Here is a 14,111-nt window from a genome sequence, read left to right as displayed (position 1 = left end):
TATGTGTCTCCTTGGACAATTCATTTCTGAGTGTTAGACTTTTGGTAACTGGAAGTGTCCCCCCTTCCTGCAACAAAATCATTGCTGATGGTGACTGCAGCCATGAAATTAAAAGACACTTACTCCTTGGAAGAAAAGGTATGACAAACCTAGAAAGCATATTAAAAAGCAGAGATATTACTTTGCCAAAAAAGGTCCATCTAATCAAAACTATGGGTTTGCCTAAAGTCATGTATCCATGTGAGAGTTGGACCATAAAGAAAGCTGAGCGCTGAAGAACTGATGCTTTTGAACTGTGGTGTTAAAGACTCTTGAGAGTCTGTTGGACTGCAAGGAGATCAAACCAGTCAATCCTATAGGAAATCAATCCCGAATACTCATTGGAAGGACTGATGCTGAAGCTGAAGCTCCAATACTTTAGCCACCTGATGTCAAGAACTGACTCATTAGAAAAGCCTGTGATGCTGGGAAAGATTGAAGGCAGGAGGAAAAGGGGATGACAGAGGATGAGATGGTTGGATGGCATCATCAACTCGATGGACATGAGTTTAAGAAAGCTCCAGGAGTTGGTGATGGACAGGAAAGCCTGGCATGTTGCAGTCTATGGGGTTGTAAAGAGTCACACACAACTGAGAAACTGAACTGAAATGAGTAATTTTCAATGATAATATAATTGAATTTTATCTATGATGACCCTTTTCATACTATGGAAATAATAAATGTTTTTGAATCAAAACAAAAGAGGAGTAGAAAATAATAATGACTATAGCAAAAATAGCACTAAATGAACAATTTAACTGGGTGAATTATATGATATATGAATTATATTTCAATAAAGCCACTTTTAAAAATAGCAGTGGATGAGAAGTGAGTAATGTGGCATTAGAACTGGTATGATTTTGAGGAAACTACATTTGTTACTTCACTTTTTTTACCTGAAAATATGGATGCAAAACTTACACTGTCTGCCAAAAAACGAGGATAAAATGGAATTCTGAATGGCAAAATCCATCATGGTGCCCAGAAGGTTCTACTACACTATGATGATCCTAAAACAAACTTGAGAACAAACAGCCTTATCTGTTCATTTCTAATGACATGTGAGCCTCCTAAAATGTAAAGAAAAGGAAGTCTACCCCAGCTCGCAAGCACCTGTTCATGAGATCATCCCTTCTCAAAAGACCAAAGTTACTGAAATATCGGCAGCAGGAAGTTCTGGAAAATATAGATTGCAGGAGTTCATTTCCCGGTGGCACAGTTACAACATCACTGGGAAGATCCGTGACTCAATCAAGGGCTTCCTCATCCATGAGCACAACAGCTTGGTACTGAGTTCTGCTCTATCAGTCACACGGGCCAAAGAACCAAAATAAACACAAATGTGGCCCCAGTCATCTAAGCCCATAACCAAATCCCATGTGACCACTGTTCAAAGGCACACACACTGCGCCAGATTCAGAAACAGACCTCTTCCAAGTTTCCTTCCTGTTTTATGCAGGAAATACAAAATGAAATGTTACCTGTTTTCTCTTTAGTAAGGAAAAAAAAACCTCTCTCCACATTCTCAATTTCTGATTTATTGGTTTCATAGACATGAAACATGAATACCAATGGCTCTCTATAAGCAAAGACAAAATATTATTTTCCACTGTTTTTTAAAAGGCTGAGGTCATTTTTGCCCCAATTCCTACAGAGTGATAAGCTTAAAATCAAGCCATTTAGCTCACAGTCAGGTCCAATAAATCACTGGAAAAAAATAAATGGAAAAGCTTGCCAAAATGTAACCATAGTAACACCACAGATGCGTCAAGAAATGGTGTGCTCATTTGCTTCATTCCCCATTTCTTAAATTGGAATCTGAGTAGGGGAAAAATCACACAGAGAACAATCATGATTCTGCAATTACTGAATTATGCAAAATTGCATCCAACCTGCTTACTAGAACTTCGGGGGCAGCAACGGTTGAGCTACAGAAATAGCCCTGGATGGCTTACAAGTCCCAAAGCCCTGGATCTGCCATGAAACAGTTACTTGATCGCTCTGTGACTGTGTTTCCTCATCTGGAAAATGGGTACTGGAAACCTCAACCTCAAAGGGCTGCTATTCTAAGTGTAACATGGGACAGTATATCAGAGGTAGGACAATGACTTGAAACCCCAGTCACTTTTGGCCTTGCTTTAACTGGCTTACCTTTGTGTCTTGATTTCTTTATTTATTTATATAAAAATAGAAAGGCAATCCCTGCCCATGCATGTGAGTAACCATAGGTATTATCATCATTATTATTATTAATCCAAGTGTAAGGAACAGTTATGATATTTTAGGATTATGGCTTTCAATACTAATAATGCAAAATTAAAAGAACTGGGGGCCAGGGATTCACATCAATGCATGATGGTATTTTCTCTGTCAAATGCAGCTCTGAAAATAAATAAATAAATAAATGTGGCTCTTCCACTCAGCAGAAAGAGGCAACTTTGGGGCACTGACCCATGTCACTTGCAGTCAACTCAGTCTTACTCTTGGAGTCTTGGCTTTATGAATAGGTGAAATGGAAGGCAGGGTCTGTTCTAAAATCTGATCGCTAAAGGTCCCCAGCTATGCTTTCAGTCTAAGTCCTTGCAGAACCATGGCATGCCTGAAATCAATTTTGTTCATCATTTTGCAGTAGTATGAGGAAACACTAGCACTCTAGCACATCACTGGAAAAATATTACCATCCATAGCAAACAAATTAGAGCAATCAGCAGAGTACCTTGAACTTCAAATTTGTCCTCCTTTCTTTAGGAGATTAAAAAAAATTTTTTTAATTATAAAATTTTGAATGACTGGATAATCGAGAGAAAAAAGAAAACTCCCAAATAATAAAATAAAAACCATTCTTTCATCTTCTTTTCTTCGTTTTTTCTTCCTATTTTGAATGAATGTAAATAATCACACGTCTTCCCAGGATTCTCATCTCATAATGAGCTGGATGAAAATGTAGTCTGATAGAGCATGGTAATACCTCATGATCTGATAGGCTGATTCCCTCCTCCCTTCCTTCTTTCCCTTAACCACAAAATTCCCAATGTCATAGTCCCTACATTCCATTATCTTACTTTCTCAGATTTGGTCTTATCTAATAGGTTTGGAAATTTGGGGGTTTTAATCTGTGGAATCGCAGGCTTTCTTCAAAGGAAATCATATATGAAATCATGATTTATGAATCTCATTAAGGTGGGGAGGAAGAGAGAATTCACTGAGGCATTCCCTTTGTTGAGGGCCACCAGAGACCTACTGAAATCCTCCGAGGTCAGTTTGAAGGCCTCTGGCCTGGTCCTCTTCACTCATAACAAAAATGGTTAACATTTATGAGGCTTACACCGTGCCCATACGATACAAACACATTGACAAATGTCACTCCTTTGACTTTCTAACAGTTCTTTGAAGGTAGTAGGAGTGAGATGTGCTTTTCACTGCTGTGAAAACATGACCTTACAAAGGATAAATAATTTGCCTGGCATATTCAAGCCAGAACTTGAAAAACCAAGTCATTCACCTGGTTTAGTACTCTGTCTCACTGTCAATTTTTTTGCTTGTTTTTAAATTGTTTCACCATTTTTTAGCCTCCCCTTGCAGTACGTGGGGTCTTAGTGTCTTAACTAGGGATAGAACTCACGCCCCCTACATTGGAAGTGTGGAGTCTTAACCACTGGATTGCCAGTCCCTCATTGTCAATTTGGACTCCCTGCACTTAGGGAGTCACTAAATGAACAAACTGCCAAGTATTCCAGAACCAGCTATCGTCTGTCTTCCCTCAACTTTTCACACACCCACCAGCAGTAAGATGTCCAAAACTGACTACTTACAAGGCACAGCATGGCGGTAAAGGTTATCTCTTATGGTCTGCTGGAGCTCATGATCAGGCGACCCTTTCTGGAACCTCTGATTGAGAAAATGTCGCAGGTCTTTGTTCAGCTTTCCTCCTACAGGAAAGATATAAAACAGAAGGCATCAAACACCAGGTTTCCTAGAGACTGGGCAGCCCGAGAGCCACGTATAGGAGAGCCCCATGAAGCCATTCTAGTCTGCTACCCGCTGTCAGCGGGAAGACTCAAGTTTAGGTTTTCCTATGCAGGGGAAAAAGCAAGCAGGAATGTAACAGAGATAAAACAGCACTGAAACAGCATCAGTTTGGGGATCCCAATTCACATAATACGAGGAGACTCAAATAACAAAGAACGCAAAAGAGGCTATTACATTTAAAATATGTATTGTAGACACTTGCAAACATTATTAGATGAAAAGTGGATGGCTGAAATCTTACAGAGGACAGTCTAGCAACAGCTGACAAATTGTAAAATGCTCTTTGACCAGGGATTCAACTGGAATAAATTTACTCTATGGCTATACTTGCAAAGTCTGCCCAAATCTCCAGTATTGTTCATTGAAACATTTTTGTAACAGTGAATAAATAAAAATAATCACCAAAAAACCCTGGAAACAACCATCAGGAATCAACCAAGTCTATCATCTGCATAATAACTACTCTACAAAAGCTAGATCTTCATGTGTTGGAACTGCAGGAAAAATATGTGGAATGGTATCTGACTTTTTATGTGAGAAGAATAAAGAAAAGGAGAGACCATGTATTAATGGAAGGAACCACCAAAAAGTTTTAACAACAGTCTCCTTTAGAAAGAAGGACTTGAGTTTGGGAAATAAAAGAGGAGATGTCACTCCTCATTATACAGACAGAAAAAGATATATAGAGCTTACTATTCTATGTTGATTTACAATCACTAAACACATTTTTTTTTAAATTGGTGTTGCTTAAGCAATAGTTACCTGGGCTGGTCTATGTGTTTATTTCTTTTTAATTCTCTACAGATAACAGACCGACACAAAAGCTTAAAAAAATATATTATTACAAATTGTATCACAGAAAGAAGTAGGTAACCAAACTTTTCAAAAAAATTATAAACACAAATTATAGTCTACATGATCAGCAGATGGCTTATAGATCAATATAGCTAACACTTATTCTTAGTGGAGAAAACTGCTTCAGTGACAGCTAAAAATAACAAGGCTAAGATTGCCCTTCCGTTTTTAGACAAGATAAAAATTAGGTAAGAGCATTTTTAGCATTAGAGAAACAATGCAGTATCCGTGTGAACCACAAAATTCACATCTTCAGAAGATAATTTTCCCATGGTCAAAAAGAACAAGTTTTGAGGATGAAAGTTTTGATGGTTAAGAAGATGCTATGACGCCTAGGAGAGGAATTACTGATCTTTATTTTAGTATCATATTCTAAACCAGGTTTCCTACTATAGGTGATCATTTTAGAATAGACTAATGAAATTCAATTTGAACTACTTTACTTGAGTTGTAGTACACCTAAGATTTAGAGTGGCCAAAAGAAAAATACATAGCTCTATCTCAGGTCATTCAATTATTCATCAAATATTTATTAGGTAAGAAGACATACACACACACACACGCATTTCCTACCTCCCCAAAATGGTCTGAATATATAGTTTATAAAATATATACAATTGTGCATTAAGCATATGAAAAGATATTCAATATCACTAATTATTAGAGAAAGGCAAATTAAAGTCACAGTGAGATCCTACTACATACCTGCCAGAATGGCAAAATCATTATTAGGTTTTAGCAAGACCGTGAAGCAACAGGAACTCCTATATACAGCTAGTGGGTGTCTAAAATGGGGAAACAATTTGACAGTATCTTATAAACTAATCTTCACTAACGAAATGACCCTATTCCACTGTTACTTATGCAAGAGAAGTGAAAACAAGTACACACATATAAACACAAAACTTATAGATGAATCATCACAGCAACTTTATTCATTATATAATAGCCCCTAATTGGAAACAATCCAAACGAATATCAATATTGAATGGATAAGGGAACTGTATTATATTCAAACAACAGAATGCTATACAACAATTAAAAGATACAAATCACTAATATTGATGAATCTCAAATACATTATGCTGAGCAAAAGAAGCCAGACACAAAAGACAACATATTGTCTGATTCCATTTATATATAAAGCTTCACAGAAGGCCTATCTACAATGACACAAAACAGTTCAGCAGTGACCTGGAGTGAGAACAGGAAGAGATTAACACACAGGGAATAAAATCTATAGAGTATATTTATCATTTCCTGGCTCTGCAACTGTATTATATAGCTATATAAGAATGTCACCACTGGAAGAGGCAGGGTGAAGGATAAGCAAGAAGTCTGAACTATTTTTTATGACTTCCTGAGAGTCAACACTGATATCAAGACAAAAACTTTTTTAAAAGGGGGAATCAAGAGGAAACTTAGGCAGCGGGGGGGGGGATTCCAATGCAGTATATCTCAATTGTGTTAGTGATAACACGGGTTTACACATTTATCAAAACTTACAGAAGAGTATATCTAAATGGAGACATTTTATAGTATAGAAATTATACTATCATAAAATCAATTTCAAAAGTTTAAACTGTACATAATTATTAAAAGACTATATGGTAGGCACTGTTATAAATGCTTAGTTTTCAATTTCTCATTAAAGAGAGAAACTGAAAGAAGAGTGGAGTAAATCTTGGTGGTTGAGACAGACAGGTTTGGGTGTGAATCCTGGTTCTACTCTTTATTAGCTGGTGAACCCAAGTGCCTTGCTTAATCTCTGAACCTCACTTTTCTCATTTATGAAAACAGAGCACCGATGTAACAGTAGCTCTAATACAAGACTTGTAAGGATTAAATGAGATTCAGACAGTACTTGGAGAAGAGAAAGCACTTAATAAAAGATGGAGATTATCACTAGAGTGGGCCACCATTGACGCAAGTGAAGAAAGAGCTGAGATCAGTCCAAAAATGGACTGCTATTCCTTTTAAAAATACACACAGGAAATTCCCTGGTGGTCCAATGCTTAGGACACCAAGCTCTCGCTGCCAAGGGCCTCCCTCAGTTCAATCACTGGTTAAGGAACCAAGATCCTAAAAAGCCACACAGAGTGGCCAAATACACACATATACAAAATACTAACTATGAATTAGATATATAAGAAATTATAATTAAAATGAACTTTTAAAAAATGCACATAAAACTTTTGACTTACATGGCCAGAAACAAAATACAGGCACAGGGAAATTTGGAATAAAAGATACTTCTAGAGTTTCCAGAAGGGAATAAAACTCTTAGTTCAGGTCAGTCGCTCAGCTGTGTCCGACTCTTAGAGACCCCATGGACTGCAGCACGCTAGGCTTTCCTGTCCATCACCAACTCCTGGAGCCTACTCAAACTCATGTCCATTGCGTTGGTGATGCCATCCAACCATCTCATCCTCTGTCATCCCCTTCTCCTGCCTTCAATCTTTCCCAGCATCAGGGTCTTTTCCAGCGAATCAGTTTTTCGCATCGGGTGGCCAAAGTATTGGAGTTTCAGCTTCAGCATCAGTCCTTCCAATGACTATTCAGGACTCTAATATAAACTCTACTGCACTAAAATTTTCTGGACACATGTAATCTGGTTAACATTTAGCACAGATTTAATATACTCCTGGCACCTTGCCACCGACTTGATAGACATGAGTTTAAGCAAGCTCCAGGAGTTGGTGATAGACCCCTGCCTGGTGTGCTGTAGTCAATGGGGTCACAAAGAGTTGGACACGACTGAGCGACTGAACTGAACTGGCACTGCACTGGAATTGTTCAGAAAATAAAATCAACTAGTAAATTACTGACATGTGATAGTCATGCTGGCCAACTCTACTTCTAGGTCTAAACTTTCTCGAATTTGACCACAAGGACAAGAAAGTTTATCAGCAAAATCCCCATTGCCTAGAACCTAGGATTTATATTCCTCTTGGAGACCAGAGTTCTGTGCAATAAAAACACACTGACAGTTAACATTTGATCTGTAAGTTGTAAAGATGTTATGGGATCCAAATGTACCACTGCCTAAGTCAAAAGCAATTCCGAAGACTCAGGATTCATATCTCTTTATCTCATATAGGTCCTTATGAGTCCAAAACAAAAATCCAAAGAAGACTCAGGATAGAGTATTTCTTTATCCCACATAGATCCTTATGAATTATATTCAATACCTGTCAAGATGAACCTGGGGCATTGAGACTGGAAGCATTCTTAATTCATAGACATTCTTTGTTTACTCTTGAGCTTTACAATCAAACTAGCCAAGCTAGCTAAAGTTTATGATCATTAAACTAAAACTCCTCCCTACTGCGGATGTGCAAAAGGGCAAGGTTAACTACGCTGCCGGCTAACATTTACTCTGTGTTTCGTGACATTTATAAGCCAAAAGCCTCAACCTTCGCATTACATTAGAAATACTGTACTTTTTGGGCATCTAATCTCAAATTAATTGCCAATTATTCAGGGGACATGTCTATAAATCTTCTCCTAATTGTCAAGGGCAGTGAGCCAATGAAATAATGATTGTTAGAGGAAGAGCTTGTCATAGCATCTTCGCTCTCTGTGAAATTCAAGATTTGTTTTGCAAATGGAAAAGAGAACACAGATCAGCAACATACAGAACTTTTTCCAAGAAAAGGTTTAGAGCTAATTTTAAGATAATTTTATTATTTAAACAGGAAAAGGGAGACTTTAGACCCTGTGTTGGATTAGCCACTATTTCATATTTTCATATGTATATATCTGGAATTCTGTGGTTTTAAATTTACAACAATATAGCTCTGCTTTTTTGATTAGCATTACTTTACAGAAATTTAACCATGTCAATCAGTGTACTTTTGAATTATTTAAATGCTATATAATATTCCATTTTAAAAATACAGCAATTTTATTTCTCCTTCAGAGATAATTAGGCTATTTCCAATGTTGCTGACAATTCAACAATGCTGCAGTAAGTGTCATTAAAATATTTTTTTTAAAAAGCAAAACTGTGTATTTTTTTACTCTTTTTAAATATCTAAATCTGGAAATAGATGTAGTCACCTTCAAACTTACCAAGGTATCTCTAAATTCTCAAAATCATTGGGACCAACTTGCTTTTCTACCAAAAGGCTGGGAAGTCCCATTTCCCCACACTTAGGCCAACGTTTGCTATTATTTGTGTATGTAGGGTCCTGGGACTAGTCACAGGTTTGAAGATTCACAGGACTCAGAATATACTTGTACTCAAAGCTATATTTCATTATGGAAAAAGGGTACACCACAAGCGCAACAAAGGGAAAAGGTTCAAGGGGCAGTAAAGTCTAAAGGAAATCAGGTACAAGCTTCTAAGAGTCCCCTCCCCTGTGAAGTCACTCTAATTCCCAGGGCAACAATGTGAAATGTGCTCATTAGACACTCAAGGCAGCTCATTACACATAAGGGCCCAGAATTTGTATTAGAAGCTAATCATGTAGGCAGCCTCTGCCTGGCATAAAATCAAGTTCCAAACTCTCAGAAGGAAAGGATAAAATGTATCTTTTGCATCAACAGCTAAAGCACAGTAAGCCGCTATTAGTTCTGGGAATGGATAGAACCCTCTGGAAATGCAATTTCCCAGACCCTAGCCAAGAGCCAATTTGGTACGCTGGCATTCAAACTAACCATCAGCTCTTTTCTGTACTGTCCATGGTGTTTCCCAGGTGGTGCAATGGGAAAGAATCCACCTGCCAATGCAGGAGATGCAAGAGACAAGGATTCAATCCCTGGGTCAGGATGATCCCCTGGAGTAGGAAGTGGCAACCCACTCCAGTACTCTTGCCTAGAAAATTTTATGGACAGAGGAGCCTGGTGGGCTACACAGTCCATGGGAGGGCAAAGAGTCAGACATAACTGAGCATACACAAACCACCCATCTTTTTAAAAAAATCTTCCTAATCTAATAAAGATGAATTGATATTTTGGTGTTACACTAATTTATTTACAACCAAGTATTAATGAAATTGGACATTCTTTTTTTCTTTTTAACTTTTCTTCTCCTGTAACTTGCCTGTTCATAGTCTTTGTGCATTTTCCTAGTAGGTTATCTTGTTATTCTTGATAAGATGCTATTTATATATTCTGGGTATGATTCCTTCATCAAGTATTTATGTTACAAACCTTGCCTATTATTATTTAAACATGAAACAATTCCCAAAATAACTGAGTTGTGCTATTCTCCAACTGTTCCTCTCCCATGCTAGGTGGTTTTCTACCGACTCAACCAGAGCATCAATTTAAAGGTGATGGACTATGAGGGAACTCTGCTCTGATCTCTATCTCCTAGAATATAGATTCTAAGGAGGAATGCTAGTCAGTAGAAATAATCTGCACGGTCAAGAAATTAGGTTTCCACATAAACAAAAGTACCTACAGAATGGGAGAAAATATTCAGTATGTGCAAACGATGCATCCTATTTCAGATTTATTTCCAAAATATAGAAACAGCTCACACAGTTCAACAACAAAAAGAAACAAAAAACTCAATCAAAAAATGGACAGAAGACCTAGGTAGATATTTTTCCAAAGAAGACACACAGACGGCCAGGAGACCCATGAAAAGATGCTCAACATTGCTAATTAGAGAAATGCAAATCAAAACTACAATGAGATATCACCTTACATCAACCAGAACTGCCACCATCAAAGTCTACAATTAATAAACGCCGAAGAGCATGTAGAGAAAAGAGAACTCTCCTACACTATTGATGGGAAAAGTAAATCTGTGCAAGCACTACAGAGAATAGTATGGAGGCTCCTTAAAAAACAAAAAATAAAGCTACCATATGATCCACCAACCCCACTTCTGGGCATATACTTGGAAAAGGTGAAAACTCTAATTCAAAAAGATATACGAACTCCTATGCCCACAGCAGAAATATTAACAATAGCTAAGTCATGGAAGCAACCTAAGTGTCCAGCGGTGGATCAATGAATAAAGAAGATACAGTGTATGTGTGCGTATAGATGCAGGCACACACACACACACACACACACACACACACACACGCAAAAAAAAAAAAAAAAAAACAAAACCTCACAACTGAAATATTACTCAGCCATAAAAAAGAATAAAATAATTCATTTGCAACAAAATGGATGGACCTAGAAGTATTATATTAAGTGAAGTCAGACTGAGAAAGGCAAATGCTATATGATACCACTTATATGTGGAATCTAAAGAATGATATAAATGAACTTATTTACAAAACAGAAATAGGCTCATAGAGATAGAAAACAAACTTATGGTTACCAAAGGGAAAGGGAGGGGTAATAAATTAAGAGGTTTGGATTAACAGATACACACTATTGTAAATAAACAATAAGAACTTACTGTATAGCACAAATAATTATATCCAGTATCTTAAACTATAACAGAGAAGAATCTGAAAAGAATATATATATGGTTTAGATGTATGTGTGTGTATATACATTTTTATACATATACATCTATATACATGTACTATATACAGGATGGGCCTTTCTAATACAAAATTATAAGGTGAAGAACAAATTTACTAGCTTTGTAGTCACTCAGACTCACAATCTGACATACCTTTAAATGAGCTTTGTCCAAAAAATATGTTCGCCATTTGTTTTGTTGTAACCTATTTTTCCTAATGTTTTTCTTATTGTGAAAATAAGATAAGTTACTGGTGAAATTTAATATTTAATGGGTACAGAGTTTCACCTGGGAAGGACGAAAAAAATTCTGGAAATGTATGGTGTTGATGGCTGCACGACAAAGTGAATGTACTTAACGCCACAGACCTGTATACTTAAAAACGGTTAAAATGATATATTTTATGTATATTTTACCACAATAAAGAAGCAATATAAATTAATTACAAGATTTAAAAATATACAAAACTTCCCAAAGAGAGTTTATTTTTTTTATTTTTAATTGAAAGATAACTGCTTTACATAATTTTGTTTTCTATCAAAAGTTTAAAATAAACTCTTAATTTGCAACACCATTAACATTTAGTACTATATGCCCTGAGTAGGCATATACATATATACTTATAATATGCTTAAATAATGGAGCAGATTCATTGATTCACTCAACAAATTTTTCTTAAGTGCCTTCAGCCAGATACCCTGTGGACCCAGAAGACAGGGCATGAAAACACTGAGTTCCTGAGTCAGGACTGACACACCCGTTTCAGGCAGCAAAAAGCAGGCCTCAGGACTGAAGTAATAAGATGAGAAGGAAGACGAGAAGCTGGTTAGTTTTGCTAAGTGTCGGGTAAAGCACTGTAGGCAGAGGGACAGCATGTGTAAAAGTTCCAGAAGCGGAACAGAGGTTGAAATTTTAGAGAAACAGCAAAAAGCTCAGACAAGGGCTCGGCTCAGATCGAGGTTCCAAAGATAAGCAGGAACCAGATAATTGTGTACCTTGCAGACCATGAGAAAGAGTCTGCACTTTATTCCAAGCTCAGTAGGAATCCACTCAAGGGATTTAGTCAGAGAGGTGGGAAGATGTGCTCTAACTTCTGAGATGAGGCTTGCAGCCGGGCAGTGGGTGAAGCTACAGGGAGGAAATGGGATGAAGCTGACCCAACAAGACCTGAGATGACCTGGATTAAGGAAATGACCAAATAGAAGGGCAGGGGGCACAGAGGAGGTGCAATTTAAAGCTGAAACTGATAGAGTTCACCTATGTGATGGAGGAAAATACCAAATGCAAGAGAGGACTCAAAAATGACTTCGGTGTCTGAGCTTCAGTTAAGCTGTGATTTACAGGTCTGAGGGGAACTGAGAGTTCCATGAGTACCTATTTAACATGGGATGCGTAAGATCATGTGATATACATGATTCATACCCAAATGTTCTAATAATTCAAAAGCATTTCCAATATACTATTAGAGCTCAAAATATACTTTTAATTTACATAGTACTTTAGCTTATCAATTTATTACAACCTATGTAATCATTACCAATTATTAAGCATACAAATTGTTTCCACTGTGCTTATCTTCCTTATACAAAATCTATCTGTATTTCTTATTACTTTCTCATGATCCTTAAGTGAAAATGTTGGTACAAAAGGTATAAAAACGTTTAAGGTTCTTGACAGAAAATCCCCTCCAAAAAGATTGTATCAGCATCCCTTCATCCAGCTTGATTTCATTTATTTTTACCACATCACAAGGCATGTGGGATCTTAGTTCCCCAACCAGAGATCAAATCTATGCCCCCTGCAGTACAAACACGGAGTCTCAACCACTGAACAGCCAGGGCATTTCCTTCCAGCTTGATTTTAAATGGTCCCAAAACAGCAGTGTGGGTTCACCTTAATATTATTAGCTTCACATTAACAGTCATATAGATGTTTTATTCTTAAAAAATATATATATATATAAATAGTGCTGTAATGGAAAACACTGAATATGAATTTTTGCTGAAATTTCTTGGAAGTAGAATGAATAGAGCAATGAGTATGAACATTAAAGATTTTTTTTTTTTAAAGATTTTTATAACATATTGACAAATGCCTTCCATACGGCAGTTTTGGAGGAAATATGGTATCACTGATCTGACAACTGGGGGCTTCCCTGGTGGCTCACAAGGTAAAGAATCTGCCTGTAATGTGGGAGACCAATCCCTGGGTCAGGAAGATCCCCTGGAGAAGAGAATGGCTACCCACTCCAGTATTCTTGCCTGAAGAATTCCATGGACAGAGGAGCCTGGTGGGCGACAGTCCATGGGGTCACTAAGAGTCAGACATGACTGAGCAACTAACACACATCTAACAAGTACAGAGTCCATAGGAGAATGATTTTTCTCCTTTAAATTATGTGATTAAAAAAAAAAAGTTTCCACCAATAATTCAAATAATTCTAATTCAAAGCTCTGTATTACAGAAGCAGCATGGCTACTAAAACTATGTTTCTTTTAATTCTGAGAAACTGTTGGTTCCAATGAGAAAACCAATTTGGAGAACAGCTTGTTGAGAAATAACAAATGAATTCCATTATCATATGTATTTAAGTAAAAAAATAAAATAAAAACAGAAGAACCCTTGTGTCCAAAACATACAGAAATTGGTAACACTCAGTGTGCCAGTTACAGAATTACTTCCAAGATGCCTTCCCCCAAATGACACGGAAGCATTGGTCTAGGTCAGGGGTCAGCAAAATTTTTCTGTA

General features: G+C 37.1%; 1 protein-coding gene across 15 annotated transcripts in view; it reads right to left on the bottom strand.

The window, feature by feature from the left end:
- Positions 1 to 14,111, bottom strand: part of MAGI1 (membrane associated guanylate kinase, WW and PDZ domain containing 1) — a 649,715-nt gene that overhangs the window by 263,877 nt on the left and 371,727 nt on the right. For all 15 annotated transcript variants that reach the window (XM_018066867.1, XM_018066868.1, XM_018066869.1 and 12 more), the window contains exon 2: positions 3,852 to 3,968. In XM_018066867.1, the coding sequence (XP_017922356.1) occupies positions 3,852 to 3,968 (117 nt within the window). The remainder of the gene's footprint in view (positions 1 to 3,851; positions 3,969 to 14,111) is intronic.

The sequence above is a fragment of the Capra hircus genome, chromosome 22 (genome assembly GCF_001704415.2).
Source record: "Capra hircus breed San Clemente chromosome 22, ASM170441v1, whole genome shotgun sequence".
In the NCBI taxonomy this organism is placed as follows: domain Eukaryota; kingdom Metazoa; phylum Chordata; class Mammalia; order Artiodactyla; family Bovidae; genus Capra; species Capra hircus.
Note: the sequence above shows the minus strand (reverse complement) of the source record. Positions and strands in the feature narration are given on the sequence as shown.